Source organism: Argiope bruennichi, chromosome 2 (assembly GCF_947563725.1).
Source record: "Argiope bruennichi chromosome 2, qqArgBrue1.1, whole genome shotgun sequence".
In the NCBI taxonomy this organism is placed as follows: Eukaryota; Metazoa; Arthropoda; class Arachnida; order Araneae; family Araneidae; genus Argiope; species Argiope bruennichi.
Window position 1 is genome coordinate 109,742,145 of NC_079152.1, and position 24,810 is coordinate 109,766,954.

Genomic DNA, 24,810 nt, shown 5'->3' on the forward strand with positions numbered 1-24,810 from the left:
AATTCTTTTAATCTCTAAATTTTAATACCAAATAAAACTATATTGAAAAAGTTATTTTAAATGTTCACTCTTTGGAACAAAAATGCTACGGTTAACATCCTCAGTATTCATTAATTGCTGCTTCACTGACGAATTTGACAATGGAAATCCAAGTCGTTTTGGAAATTATTTTATTTGGAACATTCGATTCAAGCCTTCCATTTCTTATCATTCATACCAAAATAATATGCCTTTCTGTTATATCGTGGTATTTTAAACTTATGAAAATTGAAATAAGCAATAAACTGTGTTTATTAAATCTAACTGCACCCAGTCTTAAGCACATATATACACTTAGTTCGTAATTGTTCGTGCGTCTGATTAGAAATTTTTCATGATATTAGATGCTTCTGACATGGCATGACTGCCATTTTAAAATCTCTATAAAATTTATATTCTACTTTTGATTTTTTTTAAAAAATGCCAATTTACTCATACTAAAAATACCTTGTGTACCTAATCAATTTAAAAACAAAATTCACACTCCAGTACGTATAGATGACTTCACCGCCGACGTGCTTTTATCTGAAATTAATTTGCTCTGGTAAGTATCTATTTTTTAATTGGATAGATCGAACTCAAATGATAAAATGTGATTAATTTGTAAAAAAAACTATAAAATGGATAACTATAACTCTTAATAGTTGGAATTTAAGTATTTTTATTAATAAAACCTTTAACATATAAAAGACATTCAAATGTACAAAATTTCACATAATGAAAAATGTCTCAAAATAAATCTGTGTGCGTTTGTTGACAATCTAGCCAAGAATAATTAAGCTGGATTCCTGATTTTTTAGCTTTAGTTTTATAGAAAATATACAAGTTATTGATTTATCATAACCAAATAATTTAGAAAATAGTTTTAAAAAAAGTACCACTTTCGGTAGTTTTAGCAAGAACTGTGAAAAAAATCTTTCCATGTCCTAAGCGAAAATAATTTTCAATGAAATCATTATTATTATATTCAATTTGTAGTTCAAAATAAAATAAGAACTTAAAAACATTAGAAACATTGAAATCTGAAATTATTGAACAAAATTGATTAAGAAAAGAAAACGAGCTGAAGAATTATTTTCCAGTTGTTACAGTTCTCAAAAATATCAAAACTAAAAATAAATAATCAATCGTACAATACTAATCTTAAAAGAAGACACATAAAAGTATTCACTATCTTTGGATAAGTCTCGTCTGTACTCTTATCAATTAGAATATAAAATTTTAATAAATCTATTATGCATATATGCTTTACAAACACCATCGACAAAAAAAATGCTTATCAGCACTTATTGTCTTTCTAAATATACGTCGTAAAATTAACAGTAATAAGGGATTGTGGATATTTGTTCTGGTTCTTGAGTGATAGAATTTTCGTTAGATATACAGAAAACTTATGCAAGAAACAAGATGTGTGCAATGAAAACCATCGATCATTTGAAGGAAAATGCAATTTTTAAAGTTTAAATATTTATACTTCATTTCCTATTTATGGCATTTTCATGAAAGTTAGGAAAATTTCTCAAGATTGTAGCAAAGATAGTTCTTTACAGAAAACAAAACAATCATTACAAGATTTTACCAAGTATGCCAACAAATAGAAATGTTCAAACCAGGCTTATATACGATGTAATTTAAGGCTCCCTAGGATTTCTTTGCCTAACATTGGATGTTTGAGCTGGTGTTTGATCTCCAACTTCGATAGTTCTAGTTCTTGTCATGATGAAAGGCTTCTTCACATAGCATATACAGCATGATGGGAAACGAAAAGCATCTGTGTATGTCTTTTTCTTGTTGGGATGCAAAGCTAGAAGTCTTTTGTACGCGAATTTTTGACGACATCTAGACGTGACATCCCACGGGAGGGTTCCGTCCAAGAAGCGACAAGGCTGCTCGTCATTCCTGGAACAGACAATAATATGTATTTAATACTAGAACTACCGATATTAAATATATGCTTAATTTTACCATACCCGTCAAATTGACTGTTTTTTGATTGCCATAGTTTTCATTGTAACTTTTGGCTTAGTTTATGTAAATAAAAAATTTAACTAAAACAACATTTAATATAATAATGCATTAATTATTAATAAAAAAATCAAGAAAAACAGTTTGTATTTGCCTTTATAAGATATCCAGTTAGAGCTTTTAGTTCTAAACTGAATCATAATTAGAATAAAATAGATCCCATTATAACGGCTGCCGAACACTTTGAATTAATAAATATAATTTCATATGAAAAACATAATTCAAAATTTTTTTAGGAAATGTCTGAAAACGGAGTATAAATTAATGTAAATACGTATCGATATCCATCATTTCATAGATGATCCATAAAATATAATAAACTTTGAAATTGCTAAAGCTCTCATCTTGACTGGTCTTGGTATAAAGAGGTCATATTGATTATGAAAGTCAAAATGACTGAGTGGAAATTGAATAGGAATATGTAATTATTCTTATATTTCAATAAAAGTCGTCAAAAAGTTCTAGAACAATACATAAATTATATCAGAATTCCTAAACATAGAATTTTAAAACTGTCAAAATGATGGTCTTAATAGTTCTAGTGTTAAATAACATTTTATGGATTTAAAATTGCATCATTTCAAGTATTACAAAACAAACAAACGTTGGTTTGGATGAAACTTGTAGCTTCCTTTTCAGAATATAAACTAACCGAATTTTTAAAATACTTTATGAAACAGAAAATTTTTAATTAATTTGGAGTAAAAAATAATTACATTCTACAATGCATCAAATAATTGAATAATTTAAAATCAATAAGATGAAAACTCAAGATATAAAAAAATGATTCGTTAAGATAAAAATCTTTGTTCTATTCACTTTTCATTTTTAAGCGCAGCATTTAGAATTAATTTTAATTAAAAAAAAACTTTTAAATATTGGCACAACATATTTTTAACATAAAGCATGTTTTGGAAATTCTGTATTTTCTGATGTAATTGCATAAATGTAAATCATTATATAAAATTTCAATGAAAGTTTATACTTATTAAATAAGATTTTATTACGATTTTCTAGTCAAGTCTGAATTGAAAGTAATGGTACTAAAATCTGTTGTTCATCTTGGGGTGTTACAAGAATATGATAATTAAATAGTGGAAATAACAAAACTAAATATTCACAAATACTGAGCTGTCTTCCATGAGTTAGAGCATGATTATTACAAACTGTGTGCATCGAAACAACTTCGGCAGCAGCATTTCGATTCTTAATTATCTATATAACTATTAATCATGAATTGATGAATAAAAGTAAATTAATATTAATAATATGTTAAGTTTAATATCATCGTCTTTATCATTAAACTATAAATTTAAAAAATTGAAGACTTGATACAATATATCCAAATTCGTTTCAAAACTTATTCAATTAGTATATATATATATATATATATATATATATTGCTGAGTTCTGCCATATGTATATTTACAGGCGAAAACTATTTTTACGCGATTGCCATAAGATGCGTTAAGAAAAGGTCTATAACCATATCTTTCAAGTGATACATTACAGTTTCTATCAATTAATTGTTAGAATCTTAACCATCTTAAGCATCCTATATTCCTATCACATATATTGTAATCTTCAATTTGAGTAGCTTTTAAGCTTTGACTTCTCTTAGATTTCAGATAGAATTATTTATAAGTTAACCAGTATCACCAAGAAAGCAACAACTATGTTTACTGTCTTTAAACATTTATTCTACTAGTTGCGCGAAATTTAATTTAATTTATTAGGCTTTTATTTCATTTTTAAATAATAATAATTCATTTATTATTACTTATTGATATATCTGCATTAAATAAGAGGATAATATTATTATAGTGGATCTATGGTTACATACTGCTGCGGTTATAATGTGTAGGCAAATAACGCAATTTATGTTAGATGTGTTATTATAATATACAATTTACAAGTCATGCATTAATTTAAAAGTATTTGTGTAGTATTTAGTATATTTCCGTATTTTGCAATTTTATATAACTAATCAAAGATTATTTAAAATATAGAAATTTGGAAGAAAACTCTACAATATTAAGTTTCTCTTGTAGAGCAACTGAAATTCAGTTCTTGCAATGTCAGCAGATTTCCAATATGATATGTGCAGGATTCCAGAAAAATTATTGTATTAGAATATTTTTTTATTAGTATTTTGTGGCGATTTCAACTTGAAAAATTTGATATTGCTTCAATAATACAAATATTTTTTTTAATGAATCTCTTCATTTCCTGTAAAATTTTACAGAAATATTTAATTATATATGTTAATTGATTTCTATGATTCCTTTCCATTTTTATGCGTTTTTATTTCCATTAATGTTGTATGGTTTTTGGTACTCTAAATCGCTCGAAAATATTTGTTTCGCCAGTCACCAATATAATTTGTTTACAAAAACAAAGAGCTTTATTTCTTGCAACAATTAGCTTTAAAAAAAAGGTAATTTGTATTCTTTATCTGGTAACGTTCCTGATTCAGCTCAAGCGCACAAAATTAAATCGTTTAGAAATCTGTATTATTCGTTAAAATTCAATTTCATATTTTTTCATACCTTGCAAATAGATTGCTATTAATATGCCTTATATTAAATTCAAAATACTATTATGTATTCCGACGGTTCATTTTATGTCCTTAGAAAAAATATATAATAATTTAATCCAATGTCCCATATCGGCAATATACTTTTTATTACAGCTATCTATTTAATGCAAAAAATATAATTTTACACATAATTTCCAGTTGGTAATTTTCTACATTTTTATATTACTATTACTCAAAATTTATAAAGAACAAGAAATGCAAAAGATTTTCCCATACAATGCAAACCTAAAGAAACATTTCAGAAATATCTGAATTTATTATTTTATTAAAAGGAAACCTCTGTTAAAAAATACAGAAATTCAGTGATATAATTTTAAATGTATTGTCTTCATTCAAAACATTTCAAATAGAAATGTCATTTTTTTATTCAGTTGCATTATTTTTATCATGTAATATAAGATACGCCGTTATAATGAAACGATTAGCAAAAAACGAAAAAAAAAGTTACTTTGAAGGTATAATAAATATTTTATTTTTATCAAAATATCAATAAATTTATACTGCAAAAGTCATTTCAGACTATTCCTTTAGACAGCTACACATACCTAACAAAAATATTAAGATGTATTTTCTAATAATAAAATTGAATGTATTATATCTGCAATAAGCACATTTGACACAGTGGAAGGTAAAAATTTGCACTTGAGATTACTGGGTGAGTACAAACAATGGACCCTATCGGGTTTTGCTACAAAATGTTTGGAATGAACTGGATTACAAATTGGACGTACACTAATAGAAAATATAGATACACATCGAACATTTGTAACCGAAAAAAAAACTTGGTATATTTCTCTTTAAATTCATGCATCAGTATGCAGAATTATTTAAAACCGCTATAACTTAAGTAAATGAAATTGCGAAAGCAATTTTCTGACTACAGTTGTAGTGTTTTATCAAATTTCAATAAGTCAAAAAGAAAGGTATCCAAAAAACATTCAGTTCTCTGGTGCTCGTATATTAATAGCAACCCAGCAATTTATTGACAAAAAAAATCGTCAAAAATCGCACTTTATTAGGCCTTTTCATAACTATTATTTTCCAACAGCATATGGTTAATAATACACAAATATATTATTAGAGAATATGAAAAAAAGTTTTTGTTGAAACCACACCTCTTGATTCTTCATAATACAGTGCTTAGAAATACAAAACGTGCTGCATTTTGTCACAATACTCGAAATCTTGGGAAGGGAGAAATACATCCCTTCATTATACTGTCATTTTATAGGACCTTAGAAGGTTGGACGATATCTTTCTTCCCAATCCCCTCTATACATTCAGAAGTCTCAGAACACGGCCCTTTTCCTGCCTACCTCAAAAGGTTCAATCTGACTGAGAGTGATCAGTGCAATGGTGGTGGGATTGGCATGGCACTTCATTATGCTATGGAATGCATCCTCACAATCTCCTGGCATATAAAAAAAACCATCACCAAGCCATGAACAGGAATGGCTGAAAAGAGTTGCCAGCAACTTCCTTTCCAGTCAAAAAATCCATTGGATAATTATATTTATAAGTGAAATATATAGATCTATTCTTGCCTCAATAGCTCACAACATCAAATATCATACTCACAAAGACTAAGGGGGAAAGCAAGCACTGCAGTCTCCTATCATATATTTCAGTCAAACAGAGTTTCTCTTAGTTTCCATTAACCAAATTATTTTCCATCTGATTTTTTTAACTGCGTCCTCCTCTACTATGTCATAAAAATAAGCGAACACAGAATACATGTATATTTTTACACGTTTTATCTCTCAGCATATTATTATTTCAAATAATTTTTCAAAGTTGAAAATCTTTGTAAACGGTTTCATCTCAATATCATTTCTCATATACTTGTAAATTCTGTCAATAGTTTTTTTTCTACTGTAAATATTTTGGTATTTAAGTAAAATTCCGGTAATATGTCTACCAAACCGTTCAGTGACTAGAACGGTCACGGATACGGGGTATTTCTTGTTTTGTTCTATACGTCCACAAGATGCATACGTGAAAAGGAACTACATAATTTAAATAAATATACGGTGAGAGAAAATCGCTTCTTTTACATCAGGCAAGCCTGGTTTTAAAATCCGGTGTCTTCAGGACTACAGGATATCAATATTATTCATATTTTTTCACATCTTTCTCATATTAGAAGAAGGCATACATCTAGTAGTGTATTTAAATTTATTTTCAAATGATATTTTACGGAACTTAAGCATAAGTTTCCAACGTAGGAAATTGATATACCGCTGGCAATCAAGATTTTGGGTGGACTGAAAAAGTAAAAAAATACGAGACCATGTTTCATCTAGAATAATACTTTGAAATTATGATAATTGTCAGAAATGCTCATCAAGTGTTTGATTTTTTTCACTATGAGAACTCAAGGTTTTCTGGGTAAAAAAATAATCCCCAATAAAATATTTCAGATACGATATAAAATGGTGTAAGTAGGCGAATACAGCTAAAACAAGAACAAGGATAGTTACACTTCGCACATTTCTAAGAAGTTATTGCACAGATGTAAATCTAAATGCAAGAAATAAGTAAATAATTTGATATAAGGGCCAGGATTGGATTTTGTTAAATTGCGTTCCATTAAAATATATCGAAGCAATAAATATATATTCCAAAAAATGCAGATTGCATTACTAAATCCGATTTCTGCGAGATATAAAAATAAATTTAAAAGTTATTTAGGAAGTTGTAAATATACTGAATTGAACAAATTTCTCACATTATATTTCAGAATTTAGACGCGCTATTAGAGTTCTCATTTCCGGTTATTTCAACGTAATATGGAGTCCAACACAAAAGAAAGTTAAAACATGATTGATAAAATTTCTATATAAAGAAAAAAATTTGAGCTCCAGTAGATGGCCACCTAAAAGCGTACTGTAAAGTTTGAAGACAACTCCAATCAACATATATTTTCCTTTCTTTTTTTCCTCCATCTTGTTTAAAAATACAAAAATATGGATTTCAGACACACCGAAAACTACAAAAAACCGAAAACTACAAAAATGTACTGAAATTATAAGACGTAGTGCATTTTTTTATATAAAAAAAGAATATAAATTATTTTGAAGTATTCTTAATTAAACAAGAAAATATTATCAATTCTCCAAAGGTGAGGTTTTAAAGGCGAGTTTTGTTATTTCACTCTTTCAATGTTTAAAGATCTTGCAACATGTGTTGTAATCTTGTAATTTTTTTTATTCTATTCCAAGCTATTCTATTCATATGTAGTTTTTAGATTAAATTATTTTTTTTGTATTCATTATTATACCTATTTAGTTCATCAAACACTATGACAATAAAACAGATAAGATACGTTCAAATAAATTCTTCCATGACCAAAAAAACAAGTGTTTCGATACACGAGTGAAAAAAAAAACATGAGCGAACGAAGCTTATGTTTATGTCAAAATTTTAAATGCTGTTTCGTCAAGAGTGGAACAAGAAAAATGTGTGAAACATCATAAGGATTTTCTATAATCAGGCTAACGAACTCAAAATCAATAAATTATCACTTAACACTTTCATTAACTCAACTCTTCATTATTATATTTATTGTGAAATCTTGGAAATAAAATTTTCACAAATTCTGAACCTGATGGTGCCAAGTATATACATTTTTCGTATGAAACAACATGAAATTCCTTCACAATCAACAAGAAAAAAAAACTCATTTTTAAGCATGAGGACTATTAATAATATTTATATCTCATATCATAAACCATATTATATATATATACAAGTTTCTTTATTTTTATCTTGCCTAACCATTATGAATCGCTGACAGCAAAAGTTGATATTTGGATTTCGATGCATCTCGCGTTAAAGAAAACTGGCGGAAGACTAAAAACCTTTCGTGTAAACACAAATTTGCAAAAGCACTTTAAGCTGAAATAGATGAAAATTGGAACATGAAACTAATAAAGTCATAGGTTATAAAAAATGATGTAATCTGTAAATTTTAAATTTTGGAAAAGGTAACTTTAAAACCATGTGAACTGTTTTTTAAAATGCTGGTCAAGTTATTGAAAGAAAAACAGTGTTTATAGAAAAAAAAATCAACAAAACAGTTCTTGTTGCAAAAGAAAGTCTGCAAAACAGTTCTTGTTGCAAAAGAAAATCTAGAAAACAAAACAAAAATATGGAAGTCATACGGAAAAAAATTATCACAGATGAAGACAATCAAATTTCAAATTTATTTTCAAAAACGTGCAGCTTTGCAAAATATTTCTCATAAGATAAATGAAAGTCTTAATACGAAACAAAAATTTAGTTCTTTAGATTTTTCAACATGCTTACGTTGCACGTGGATTAATATTTTAAAATCGCTTTCCATGGTTTAAATTCTTGAACACTAAGAAGTATTCTTTCTTCACATAGCACTGGCAACAAGTCGGGAATTTGAATGAATCTATGTAGGTATATGTACCATTTGGATTGAATGCGAAAAGTCTCTTGTAAGAATACTTTTGGCGGCATGACGCAGTATGTTCCAATGGAAGAATTCCACTGTCACTGTAATAGCGACAGGGCCCATCAGGATTTCTGGAAGACAAGTAAATTGAATAGATGTGTATGGCTGAATTCATAAATATGGATGTCTTAATTTGAATTATAAATTCGAATGGCTTTTGTAGGTTCTAACATCATAGTGTGATAAAACCTCAAATGGCATTTAGCTGAGCATTTTTTAAATCCTTTTTACTTATACTTTGTCGATGTATTATTAAAACTCCTAAAACTATAGAATTCGGTCATTATCTGACAACAGTTAATCATTATTCAAGAATTTAAAAAAAAGACATCTTTTAGACTAATCAGAAGTAAAAATGTGAATGTTGCGTTACGTCTAGAATTAAAATGTTATGTTCAATTTCATCTCTACACACTTCAATCAATATTTTATCTCTAGAAAATGAAATTCTTAGAAGACAAACACCAAATTCTAAATATACTAAAAGCCCCCGATTTTCCCATCGTAATTATAACAACTCACAAAATAACACTTAATAATTTCAAGCACAAAAAAAAACAATCCTATAGAAAAGGGTAATTTTTTTTCTTCAATAAAAAAAACTCTACGAATATAACATTTTATTCAGATCGTTGGTCCTGTTAACCATATTTAGTAAAGCTACAATAACATTTTAAATGAAAATAAATGACTACTTTATTGTGTCGAAAATCCAATTAATTATGAATTTTGAATATTAAAATCGCGCAGTTTTATAAGATTGTAAGGCACTCCATTAACAATTTTAAAACTAATGTGCCAAAAGGCTCAGTTAGTTTTCTTTCAATCTAAAATTATGAAATTGTTGATTGTTTTAATCATCGCCAATATAGATTTTTTATAACTATTTACGAAAAAAAAAAATTCTAAAAATGAAAAAGATGAATGAAGTGGTAGATTTTGATATCAAAACAGCAGCTTTCCAACTTTATGGTCAAAAGAAACAAAAAGGTAATTTTCCTTCCCTTAAAATAAAAATGTTATTCGATTTTATTATACCTTACTTCTAGAAATTCAATACTTAATGATTAAAATGGGTAATATCATGCAAAAATAAAAAAAAACAATCACTATAAGCCGGAGAGGAAATAAAAAAGAAAAATCTGGAGAATTCTTTTCTTTTTTTTTCTTCACTTACTCGCATACTTCTGCCATGACGGTCTGTATATAGTCTACATCATTCACTACGAAGGCCCATTGGTCATTCTCGTTGACCGCCGCCCTGGGATAGAAGATCCTAGACTGTTGTTTGCAAACGGTGTCTTCGTCCAAGTCACCGGATTTTCGAGAACTAATGGCCATCGTGCCGAACAGTTCCACGAACTCCTCAGACGAATAGTTGATGGCTTTCCGGATTTCCTGCCTGGAAGAGTTTTTATTTTTCAATTACGAAGGTGTAAATTGATGACAGGAAGGAAAATGAATGAAGGCAATCAATAAAAGAAATCGCTTTCGTAATTTATGAAGTTGCGAGAAAAACTGTAAGAGTAAGAGATATAATAGTGAAAGAAAGGACTTTTGTCGTTTAAGATTTACATTATGTTGAAAGAATAATCAATACAAGTTTAAATTTAGAAAATTCAATATGAAGAAATGTACAGTTCGGTTATAATGGCGACCAAAATGAGACAAGAAAAAATTTCGCAAAATTATAAAAATATATTCAAGTGCATAAATAAATTTATTATATTATATTATATATTATACAAAAGTAAATTATATGTACAAGAAACGCGAATCACATGCTATAAAGTTTAGAAGTATTGAGGAGAATTGAAGCATAGTTTGAGAATTGAAATTGCCAAATTGGTAATCTTGGCGCTTTTTAGTCACCGTTACAGCCGACAAGTACCAGAAGAAAAAAAAAATTCAATTTTTCTCAATAAAATTGCTCTCTTCAATTTAATTTGATTCTTTAATTTCTTTTTAAATAGAAATTAAAGTATTACTGCTTTATCACATCTGTTCATGGTTTAATTATTACATCGAATCAATGAGAGTACATGCAGAATTTTATAATTGTTGCCTATAAATATCTTTCAGTCTTCAAAAAGATCTAATATATGAATAACCATACGTCATGGGCAACCATGATATTCTTTCGATACATATCTATATAGATGTATAAAATATGGAAAACATGCTTAATTTTTTTACGGTACTATCACAATTGATTTATTTAAACATGCCGTTAAATAATTGTAAAATTTGAACATCTCAATTCCACTGAATTGAGTTTCTAAACAGTATCTCCTTCAGTCTGTTCTAATTATTAAATTCTGTATAGTAAAATGTAACTTTGTCAGAATTAATTAATATTATAATTAATAATTAGTAATAAATTAAATAGATAAAAAAATAAGTAGTATAAGTATATGAAGTAATAACTATAACTAACGAAGTAATAACAACCGATACGAAGAAATAACCATAAAGTTCAATAGTATTATCACCATAAATATTATTAAATTATTAAACACAGAGCCTTAAAATCATGAAATAAGTTGCCTTTACAATTTAACTAAGCATTTAACTGGAATTTAATCATGCGTTAAATAATTGTAAGATTCTAACATTTCAATTCCATTGAACCGAGTTTCTAAGCAAAATCTCTTCCAATTATTAAATTCTATTTAGTAGAATGTTACATTGTCGGAATTAATTAATATTATCGGCAATAATTAGTAATAAGAAGGTAAATAGTCAAAATAGTAAGTAGTATGTGTATAAGAAATAATACCCCCCCCTAATAAAGAAATAACCATAAAATTATAAAATACAAATTTAAGCCTGAAAATCATGAAACATACAAGTTAGTTAAATGTCACAGATTCTATTCATTGAATTTTTTGTGAGGAAAAAAAAAAGGCATATAAGTTCTGGTGGATGATCAATAAATGTTACGTATGCACTGATATCATCGTTATGTCTGTGAAAAGCTACATTTATTTACAAGTTTGTCAGATTCATCTGTATGTAGGTTCTCAGTTCATTTGAATAATTAAATGATCAATAACAATAACATGATTTTTTAAAGCTGAATGGAAATATGTTTTAAACGACTAGAGATTAAATTTATATTTGAATATAACATTAAAAATAACAAAAACGCTGTATTTAAATCTATTGAGTTTATTCTCATAAATTGCCTTTTAAAGGCCATGAATCAAGAGAACAATAAAATAGAATGTAAACCAATTAACACTGTAAGTATGCATGTAGGTCATTCATTTTCTTGACGTATCAACGAGATTTTCGGTGAGCATTTTCAAAGAAATAAATTGGAGAACCATTCAATATTGTAACGAATCTACAATGTTGCTTCCTAGCACGATTAGTTCCATCGTAGGAAAGACCGTTTTACGATCACCTCTATTGGATGCTGATCAGATGCCGAATCAATGACCCCCAAGCTTGACGACAATATGGTGACTTGGCGACAAAATGAATAATACCAGAATCTTCCAAAATTTTGGCGATTGAACCAATAGAGGCCGAGTTATGCTTGCTTGTTCAAGAACCTCTGCCCTGCTCTGGAAACTATAAGAAGCCGAAGTTAATGGTATAGAGTCGTATAACGAATGAGCGGGGGTTTAATTGGATCAGCCCACCGAAGCACGAGCATTGAATCGAGCTCAAGCGTTTGGGTAATTGAGCTATGTGCCAAATCTTGAAGTTTACAGCAAAAGCAGCATCGAATCCAATTGTTCAATAGTCGACAATTGGATACAACTAAAGCGAGGAGACAGTGGAGAATAGCAGACGTTTGGAGAGTCCGTAGAGAATAGCTACGTAGATTCCCTCCTCCTGCTGATACCTATCTGGCAGCTTTGGGAGCAATGGGGGGTTATTTACTACCGATTACTACTTACGGGCTTCTGTTTGTTCTAAGTGTGCTACCGTGTGTTTCTTTTATACGTCTCGGCTGTGTATTCGTGCCTTTGCATTAATAAACGTCTTTTGTTATTGAGGCCCATTGACTTTACGGACTACAAAATTAATATTCTTGTCTTATTAAAAATAAATTTATTTTTAGACAATAAAATAAAATAAATTCCTGACTCTTGCCAAATATTTATAGAAATTGTAAAAATGCTTGATGAATTTTGAGGACCATGTCTACAATAGATGTATTTTAAATGAAGCATGCTAGATGCTCTTTTGCCATATTAATATAATGAGATAATTTGCAATTATTAGGATTTCTTTATGCGCATGTTTCCTTCATTATTTTTTTTTTACTTTGAATTATTCGAATACGAGGAACCCACAACATTTTAATATATAAAACAATGGTAGGACATCGACTCACTCAGGATAATTTTCCACTTTCTCGCAGAAGGTGTCGCCCGGTTTTTGGGCACAAAGTGGGTGCCCGAAGTTATCGGTGGGTGGAGCCAGAGGTTGTTGGCGTCCCACGTACGACACAACAGGATCCGGAAACACCGGAAGAGAGTGCTCCGTCACATTGGTTTCCGGAAACAGGACCGTCTTTTCACTTTGCTTGTTATTCCTCGCTCTGGGTGGGTCTCGAGTCAACTGGGAAGACTCCCGGACATCACTCAACAGAAAAAATGCGATCTAAAAATAATAAAAATAATTATTCGGAATAGAATTTTTAAATGGCTTCGATTTCATTCCTTTCCCTGAAGTAAACACCGCAGTGTAGATAAAAGTGTATTAAATGTGTGTTCCGTTTCTTTTCTCAAAAAAAAAAAAAAATTGCAACAATTTACGAAGTATTAGAAATTAAATTTTAAAATCTTTTTAATATTTTTATGACTTTATTAAAAACAAAAAAATCTTTTTCAGGGGAAAAAAATGTAATACCAAAATCTTAAAAAGCATTATACATTTTAATTTATTTGCAAATTTTCTTTGATATTTATTGTGGCTTAGTTTCTTCATCGACTTTTCTTTCTATGTCTATCACTTTCAGATTTTTGTTTTAATTTTCAGAATATTGTTGAAACTAATTTCATTTTTACTTTCCTGTATACGAAATACACAAAGCGAAAGTATTATAATAGAAAAAAAAAATCTATTTTGAAATTTTGATGAATCGCCATAGTTCAGAACTTCGAGTATTCGATTATGTTTGCAAGTATGTTGCTCTATCCATATGTGAATATAACTCAAAAGTATTTTGGGCTAAACACATGAAATTTGGCACGTAGTCTTTGCAACAAATATTTAAATTCACATCACACTTTGTATGAAATCCATTTAGATTAACTGTGCGAGTTCAGGTGAACACAACCATAAAATGAAAAACGCAGTCAACAAAAAAAAAAAAAAAAAAAAAAAAAAAAAATGCTACACAAATTTAGTATATGGATCTGCATCAAATTTTAAATCAAATCCGTCAAACAGTTGACTGTCTGTTGGTCTACCTTTGCATGCGTACATAAACGCAAGAACTTAAATTATAATAAAAAATTTCATTAATTTAAGTCCTTAATTGTGGACTTAATAATTGTAATTTCGCAAATTTCATAGCCAGATCCAGCTTCTCATGTGGAATTATTACTTAACTAGCTGCCTTTGGCGACCAGCCGGTTCTCCAATCTTAATGTTCGTTAAAATTTTAATAATTAAATATTTTATGCAATTTCTACTTTAATAGTTTCTTCATCAAAATATTTTAAAACTTCAAATTTTGATTATCATATAATTCATTCATAATATTATAAAGGCCTTCAATCATAACGTAATATGTATCTCTCTCATTTTCTGTTAGCGCCCGTAGAATTTATGCTTTAAATTAAAGTGGAAAGAATTTATCTTCAATTAATATAATAATATTTTTTACTGAAACAAAGCATTTTTTTATAATCTGATTACTGAAAATAGAGTCACTCAGCGTTTAAACTTTATGGGCACTAAAGAATATCTTTTTTAATTTATGTAATATCTCAAGAGTTGGTCAACAAAATTTTCTTAGATTCATTATGAGCAGATCGATTAATTAACAATGTTAAAATTTAAATGCATCAAACACTAAGAAAATAAAACGACTCGTTTAAAATAAACGGTTGAAAACAGGTTTTAAAAAAACTACTTAAAAAACGATGTACTTAAAACTATAAGCATATAAAAAAATATATAACTAACATAAATACAATTTACTTACAAAAGCATGCAACTAACCCAAAAATAATTTAAATCATCCATTGATAACGTTGTCATGGCAACAATCAGAACAGAATGCGCATGCGGGAATTTTCTTCGCCGGTTACGTAACGCAAATACGTGATTTTTTCTACGCCAGTTGGGGTAACGCTATGCGGATTAGAAATTTTGAATTTCCTTTATTCTGTTTTATTTTAATTCAAAAGTACTTCACAATGAATCTGAAAGATTGATTCATTAACAATGTTTAATTTTTAATGCATCAAACATTAAGAAAATAAACAGAACCGATTGAAATAATCCGCCGAAAAATTTTAACCCTAGCCTCATTACTGTTGGGAGAAAAAAAAACTGAAGCCTTTCTCGTTTGGCGGTGGGGAAAATGGAAGATTTTTTTGGCGGAAAAGTTGGCGGTGGGGAAAATGGAAGATTTTTTTGGCGGGAAAGTTAGTTTTTAATTAATAATTAAAATTCTAATTAAAAATTCGAAAAAAGAAACCCCAGGTGCACATTCCCAACCTCCAAGGTATACATGTACCAAATTTGGTAGCTGTATGTCAAACGGTCTGGCCTTTAGAGCGTAAACACACACACACACATTGAGCTTTATTATAAGTATAGATTAATAAATTAATTCATAATTAAAAAATGCACTTTCATTGTGAGCGTGCAATTATAGAAAAACTAAAACCTCTAGTAAATGATAGATTAAAAAATTACATCTTAAGAAAAATTGAACCCCAAAACGCGATAAAATTTTTTACATGCAAAACTGAAGGGTATAATAGAATTCAAAGATATTTGAAATGACGACTTAAGATAAACAGACAATATTTTGACTGCAACTGTTAAATTATTGTAACTGACAATTTACTGTAACTTTGGCTACTTATTATTGCATATTTTGATTGCAGCATTGCATAAGTAATGTAATTAAATATTATTTTCGAATTATTTTTCATTATCTTATTACCAACGTTATTTGTTTCAAGAATTGATATTCCAGACCAAAATATAGTGGAATGATTGAAATAAAAATAAGGATTGAGGTTAATACAAATGTAATAATTCAAAAATTGATTTGTGTTGCAGTGCATATCGTCTTTCTTACCTTCTCACTATTACATAACCAGAAAATATTGTATGAAAAGGGAGAATTGCCTCGTATACAAAGAGAGAGTAGTGTAGTCGGTAAAATTCAAAGTCGCGAATTTGACTAATCTACACATTTCATATCTTTCCGAGTCCGAAAAATCAAATTTTTGGAAATGTGTCTCTCCGTCTGAATACTATAGCTCAAAAACTCTTTGAGCTGTACAAATTAAATTTAGTAAATGATCTTTAAACTGAATTTGAAGACATTTCTTTTTTAGATATTGAAAGATATCCATTCACAAGAAGCATGTGGTTAATTATCTTTACTAGAGATATAAGCTAATAATGTTAATATATAAATAGATGGGTAGAATTCAGAAGACAGATGTAGTATTTAAAGTATTGATTGAATGGAATTTTAAACCAAATTTGTGAAAGATTTGATTGTCTCTCACTTTCTACACATTTGCATGTATGTATGTAGCTGCGATTAATTTTAAATCGCAGCGAATTAAATACATGAAATTTAGTATATATTCTTGTTACTTAAATTATAGCTCAATATCAAATTTTGAATTTAATGAATCGAAAAAAAATGTCCGAAATGAATTTTCGATTTCTTTTACTCTATTACGAAGCATAACACTCATGTACTGGACTCTAAGAATGAAAATTAGAGCACTCTTGGCGCTCATGAACTTGCCCAAGATTCTTTATTCTATGCGGATGGAGAGGGTAAAACAAATTTATCAAAGAATGTGCCACAAGCTTTCGAAAGACCACTCCCATTTTTCTATCTCAGATTCAATCGGCTTTGACAAACAGCTTGTTGATTAAAATTAAACTGTCTGAAAATTACTCAAACAGTTGGCGTTTTACCGTATCTTTGTATTGAAGAAGAATCGAAATATTGCATTTTCTATTTTATAATCTAAAAGTAAATCAATTATAGATACTTTGATATCCAGAACTAATAACCAGGTTTGAGTTATCATTCGATGATTGAACAAACCGCAGCTATAAGATCACTGACAGTAGGAATATGAATTATACAAATATATATATATAAAAAATCTTCACTAATCCAAACATGAAAAAGGATATTGAAATTATAGTCCTAATTTACTATATAGATATAAGTGGTTTTACATTTAAAACCCAGGGAAGGGCCAAACCTAAATTTCCTCACACACTTTCTAATAAACTTATCATGCCCGAGAACGCCTTATATGGTATTGGCATATAATAGCTAAGAAAATCAACTTTTGGCATGAAGTTAGCCTTTCATTGAATCTGTCGTGTCATCCTTGGCGAGTTATTTGGCGATTAGTCCCTGGCATGCGCTAATTGTATCCAAAACTCGAATTTTTGTTTTAGACACGTTTTTCTCAACCGACTGAAATAGAAGTTTGACACAAAACTGTATTTGTAATCACAAATTCCTGTACGAAATTAGATATATTTAAGCCATTTTGCTTTTGAATTATCGCATGTACTTATTTCTAAAAGTACAGACCGACAGACAGTTAATCCGCTGCTAGATTTGGCTTAAAATTTGAAAGATATCTACACTGTTGAAGTTAAACCGGTGTACCGAATTTTATCTATCTTGCTCTTCGTTTTATAGTTATCGTATACGCTTATATTAAATCAGTCAGACATACAGACAGACTTCCTCTGAACAGATTTTACACTAAATTTGAAAGTAATCTACAAATTTGGTGTAAAAACAATATACCAAATTTTAATTGTCTGAATAAGAGTGTTTTTGAATTATCTTTGTCACAGACAGACATTTCCAAAAAATTTGTTTTTCAAACTCAGGAAGGTCTAAAACGTGGAAATTCGTCCAAATCTCGTGTTCGAATTTTTTGACGATTCTCTACTTTCTCTATACTACATATACGAGAAAGTAAACTCTGAAAGTGAAGTCATTTGAATGGTTTTGGGTTTACAATTGTTCAGCCTAAGAATTAACGTAGTCTTTAAGTATCTAAATTTTATCTCTAATTTAACAAATTCTCCGGAATTATTTTTGAAATGTTTAAACATCTTAGATTTTTTCAATATAAACTCAAAAACGAAGCTGCTAATCCAGCATACCATGTTCATACATTTAATACTTTCCAGAAATTTCTCATGGTTTGTGCTTTACAGGAGAAATATATATAAATATATATAAAACACTAATGTTCGTGGCCGAAAAATCGCTTTTATTACTTATTGTTGAATAACATTGGTCAAATATAAACAAAACCAAAACCATCCTACGAATTTGAGATTATTTCATGAACGTTTTTACAACTACATTGAATTTAACGCTTCGCTCAGCTAATTAATAGAGTTACAGAGTATTTTTATAAACGTCCTGGCGATGCTTTGTCCTGTCATTAGAAAATACATTCATTTAAAGTAAAAAAGATGCAAAAGAAATCGAGAACTAGGCTTCAAATTGTGAAGTTTAATCGAGCACAAAAATAGGCTTTATCTTCGCCGAATGGGTAATCGTTATGACTTGTCTATAAAAATTAATGTTCATATCTTCCAAAACAATTATGTTATAACACTAGTCATTGTATTATCTTAAGACTCAAAAAATTATCTTTTTAATGATATCCATTTTATTATCATAATTTTTTCCTTAATTTTTATAATATTTTAATTCAATTTGCTACATTATATAACATTATTTTCAACAAAACATTCAGTTGTGTGTTTTCGCCAATCATTACCTCCGTTTGATATCCGTTGAGCAAGATTTTCAATTCCTATTTTATTTCATAAATATGTACACGTTTTAATTCGAAATAAAAGATTCAATTGAATTCATGTTTTTTCAGTCATATTTAATAATAAGGCGATTATTTTTAAAAAAAAAATATGCATTCCATATTAATCGTATGCATTCCATATTAATCATATGCATTCCATATTAATCATATGCATATGATTAATATTAAATTCATTAATCATATGCATTTCATATTAATCATATGCATATGATTAATATGAAATTCATTAATCATATGCATTTCATATTAATCATATGCATATGATTAATATTAAATTCATTAATCATATGCATTTCATATTAATCATATGCATATGATTAATATGAAATTCATTAATCATATGCATTTCATATTAATCATATGCATATGATTAATATGAAATTCATTAATCATATGCATTTCATATTAATCAATCTAAAAAGTCAATAATCTGGTCTCCAAAGATGACTGGTTATAGATAAATAGGCCAACAACAAGCATTGCTGTTAGTATTCTTGGAGAGTATAAAAGAATCCTTTCAGTATTTACCGTAAAAGACTTCTTACAAAAGCAATTAATTAGATAAAATATTTTTCTAGTGCATTAACGCAATGTATCGATTTGTTTCTAAGTACTATTAAAAATTACTCCAATTTCAGTGAAGCTTTGTTATTCTCGTTTAGCAAAGAAAATGAAATCATATAGAATACATGTTCCTTTTTTTTCCAAATTAATTTTTCTTTGTTATATGTTCTTATCAATGTCATCATTCCGAAACAGGAAGCAAAGTTACAATATATTAATAGCCAAGGCTTCTAATTAGAAGCAAAAATGCATCAGATAAAAAAAAATAGGAATAAATGAAAAAATTGACTTAATTTTAAAGTGAAAATAATTTTTCAATTGAATTTTTCAAACAGTAAATACCAATTTAAATCTTTTTCAGGTATATCGAGCTTCATTCTTTACGATTTAAAGCATTTATAAAAAAGCTAACATTGTTGAGCTTTATCTCTGTCTCTACTAATAATAAAGATGTGTTGGCGCTCTAAAGAACCGACCTTTTAACATAAAAACTTCAAATGTGGCACATATATACCTTGGAAAGCGAAAATGTGCATCTCGGAGCAAATGCTTTCAAATTTTATAAAAAAATTTACTTGAATTTTGGCATTTTTCCGCATTAACTTCTGAGAATATTCCAGCACAATAGTATTGACACCACAATATTTTAGAGAACATAAAATTATCTTTTCAATGATGCCAATTTAGTTGTTATAAAATTGTCTTCGTCTAGAATTATTTAATTTTTAAAGATAATTTTAGTTATATTTCAAAACAATATTTTCATTGTTGAACCCAAATCGTTTTCCTTGTTTCAAATATGTGATCGCGTAATCTTTTTCCCATTCTTTAAAGCTAAAAAAGAATTATGTTTAATACGTAAATAGTTTATAAGACAAATTAAAAAAAGTGAAGTCACAATATCGCTATATTTAGAAGATATATGAATTGGAAACTTAAATTTTTCATAAAGCTAGAATGTCATGGAACTGGCGTTCATAAACATATTATGGGTAAGATAATTAAAATAACACGGTTTTATAGTCTAACAGTTCGACAAAAATTCATAATCACAAATTTTCAAAACAGTTCGAATGAAGTTATAAATTTGTATGGGGCTAAGTAATATTTTATATTATTAATTTGTTTTTAAAATGTAGCTTGTTAATTTTTAATTTAAATAATTTTCAATTACTCAATATCGTAGCTTTTTTCAATGATTTAGTATATTCTATTTCGTGTTTATTATAAATCACAATTCGCTTATTACGGAAGTCGCGATTTACACGCAGACGTTGCATATAAATAGCGACAAAAATACATCAACATTTAAAGGCTTGTGAACTGAACATTGCATAAGGCAAAGTCAAAGGAAATTACAGAAATTTTCAGGATGTAGCCCTACATGTGTATTTTACCATAATATCTAATTTATCATATACTGATAATACATATTCTACTAAAAATATCTTATTTTTTATGAAAAAATGATGTTTACGTTTTATATTTGTTTAATTTTAAACAAAACAGATTTTGAAAAAATATTTTTTTTTTTACTTTTAGCTGATTTATTCTCAAACTGTTGATCTATTAAGTCTTTATTTAAACGCAACCTTTGTAAATATATCCAAAAACCTTTTTAAACGAAGAGTGTTGTTCATACCCAGTGCTGTAATAATTAAGAGTAAATACAAAGTAGCACGCGGAAATCACCAATGGCAATAGAAAACGAACCAACAATTAACCGAAGTAAACATTGGAGTACGCAAACTTCAAATGTTAAGATAATAGGGTATTAGAAGTGAACTCGTCGATTCATTACTTTTATATATTTTATATGCCGGCGTCCTCACATAGGGGTAGCGTGTCTTCCCCGTGATCTGGGCGTCCCGGGTTCGAGTCCCGGTTCGGGCATGGTTGTTCTTCATCTGTGTTCTATATGTGAGGTGTGTGAATGTGCCCCCCTGTAAAAAGGGGCTGTGCAAGCGAATGTGTGTGAGTTTCATGAGCTAGAAGTCAGACTTCTGTCCTCGGGTGCTCAGGGGTCTTTACCCTACTGAAGCTACTGCAACCCCTTCCCGTGGTAACGCGGACGCGATATCAACATCATATATTTTATATAACATCAAAATTAATAATACATCTATAAAAACACCCAATCATGACATTATGGAGGTCATAATATCCTCACAATCAGAAGTCGCTAGATTTAATTTACGTTAAATAAAAGGAGTGTACATTTAATTTAAACCCCACAATGAATTAAAAGATTTGGTTTAATCCCATGGAATAAATTTCATTCTAAAATGATTTTCTATTCGCCCCATAAGAAATTTAACTCCTTGACATACATTGATGTGTCTAACACATTCATCGAACTGCAAAATTTTTAATTTTGAATCTGCAATTAAGTGAAAGTATAAGGTTATTTAAAGAGCAAAAATCATTTCGATATTCAAGATTTTTTTTCTTAATATTAAAGTTAAAATGGCAAATAACTCAAATGGGATATATATTATCTAATTAGGAAATAGAATAAATTCTTAAGTCAAAGGGTTAATCGCAAAATTCTACAAAATTAAACCTTTAAATTTGTGATGGTCACAAATTACGGATTTAAATTTGTGAATATCCAAAAATTTTAAATAAAAAGTAAATCATGTGCCTTAACAACTTATGCTAACGCACACTTAGAAAAATAGAACTTTTCGTTCATAAGTAAATGCTTTACTTTTATGCGACAACAAATAAAGAGTTTCTTAATTAGTAATTTAGTATTTAAAAAATCAGCAAAGAAATTAAAATATTGCTTTTAAATTATGTCCTAATTGTGCTTCAAATTGACTGAAGAAGACAATCTGATTCCAAAAAAAGGTTTCATATATATCATTCTAATTTGTTTTGCTTTCTAATTAAGTATTAGTTCATTCACCGAACCAAATTTAACAATACTCATAAACGACTGGCCAATTATTTCCGAAGTCTTAAAATTTCCATCTTTATTGGGTTTCGTTAAACTAGTAAATATTCGTTTTAAAATTTGGTTTCCAGTAGAAATTTTTAAAAGTGGTGTTTTTTTTTTAAAGATGAATGCTGAACACATTTAGTAGGAGGGGAATGAAAAGTGCCGCCTGCTTATAATTAAAATGCGTTTGAAGGTCTCTAGAAGAAAAACTATTAGGAATATGTTGAATAAACTGGTATTTGTAATATTTATAGCATGGGAATGTAAATTATACAATAAAAAATAGTTCAGATTTTGTTTATAGGTAGCGCTATTTTATACTAACATAACTGGTTTCAACTAACATAACAAGTTTAAAATTATAGAACATTTTTTCTTTGTTAAAAGATATGAATGAATTACTACAATATTTTCTCAGTATGTAAGCCCTTAAATCTAACCAAATACTGCAGACTCAAGACAGCGTGGTTTATAGTAGCACCTAATACTTCATGGTGAGTTTCTATGACATAATATTTAGTAATGCCGATTCTTAAATAAGTAATAAAATTATTACAGACATGATTTTTTAAATATCCCCACAATCAGAAGTCGTAAAAATGTAACGCAAGAATTTTTGTATGTCACACATGGTATTGATATGGTCCTTTCTACATGTCGTTACCAGCGATTCTGGATCAATTGCTTCCCGAATTTCTTCCACAACTTTTTGATTCACAACCCTTCCTCCTATAATTCCAAGAAGCACCCCGAGTTCTGAGATAGCTTTACATTTACTAATCATTTTCATCAGGCGAGTCACCAATATCGGTCCTATTTTTAAACCTTTAAGAGGACGATATTCTTTTAAAGCAGCTGTATAATTGCTATTATTTTGGTAAAGGCTTTTTATTAAAAGATCATTTTCTATATTATTGCTACAATTAAAGATATTCTTATTATTTCTTATTCTTATTAATAACCAACGCGTTCTTTGGTTATAGCTTAGCCATTTTGACAAAATTTTAAAAAAAAGCTTCTACAAGCTACATCCATCTGTCGAAAAAAATGAACTAAATTGTTTTCATTATGCAAACTCGTTTCATCATGTTGTAAAAACTACACATACCAAGTTCCTCCAACGTATTCCAAATTCTTTTCCTACTAGAACTCTTTAAGCATTTGCACTTTAAGTATGATCAGCCTGTACATCTTCCGGCAGTTGACAACTTTGGTGGTAGCAGTAGAAGGTATTAGACAAACGCAACGTAGGATGTATTCTAAAAATTAAACTAAAATGCTGCACTTGAAACGATTCAAGTGGTTACCATAATTTTCAAAATTTTTATTTTTATTTGCTTAGGTTATTATAAATTATATGATTTACGCAGTTAAAAGTTGTACATTTTATCTGAAATAAATGCGGATGTTTTTTAATTTTAAAAATCTTTAGCTTGCAAATTGAAAAACAGGTACAAAATCATTTTATATTTCAAGCTAAACTCTCAACTACTGCGGTTGCTTTTTTAAAATCTAATATCAGTACATTTCCCTAATTATCGATATTTCAAACGATAAAATAATATCTCGAACTGTTAATTCCTAAACATGCGGGATATCCTAAAACGTTCTTACTATTTAATAATAAGGATTTGCAGAAAATTTGTACCTCTCGTCCTCTTGATAGTCAAAATTGATATTCAGATTGGAAACTAGAAATTCTGTTTCTGATTAATTTGAAAACATTTTCAAAAAAATTATATGACTAGCTAACACAAAACTATCAAAAATGAATTGATGAAATGAAATGAATTGAATATTGTCTTTAACATGTTTGCCTCCATCGGTTAGATTTTCTTTTCATTTTCGGAACATTTCAATAACTAAGCCATTAATTATTAACGACTCCAAGCAATCAGAAAGAAATGAGCTAACTGAGAGAAGTGATATTCTTAGAAACATTTTTAAATTTCTCGGAAACTAAAATTATCAGAGAAAGGGTCTAAAAGGAAAATGCATCCAAATTGACTTTCGAAAATGATTAACAAAATTAATGAATTGCTTTAAAAATATCAACTTTCAGCAATTTATATTATATCTCAGATTTTTATTTGCTTCT

At 28.7% G+C, this 24,810-nt stretch overlaps 1 protein-coding gene across 2 annotated transcripts in view; it reads right to left on the bottom strand.

Moving 5' to 3' along the window:
* Positions 1–674: 674 nt before the first annotated feature.
* Positions 675–24,810, bottom strand: part of LOC129989245 (protein spaetzle-like) — a 29,303-nt gene continuing 5,167 nt past the window's right edge. The window contains exons 2-4 of one of the 2 annotated variants that reach the window (XM_056097637.1): positions 13,498–13,766; positions 10,324–10,548; positions 675–1,938 (exon numbers count right to left, since the gene is read on the bottom strand). In XM_056097637.1, coding sequence (XP_055953612.1) covers positions 1,671–1,938; positions 10,324–10,548; positions 13,498–13,766 — 762 coding nt within the window. In that variant the 3' untranslated portion in view covers positions 675–1,670. Of the gene's footprint in view, positions 1,939–8,889; positions 9,218–10,323; positions 10,549–13,497; positions 13,767–24,810 lie in introns of those variants that run through there. The other variant, XM_056097646.1, reaches the window with a different exon arrangement.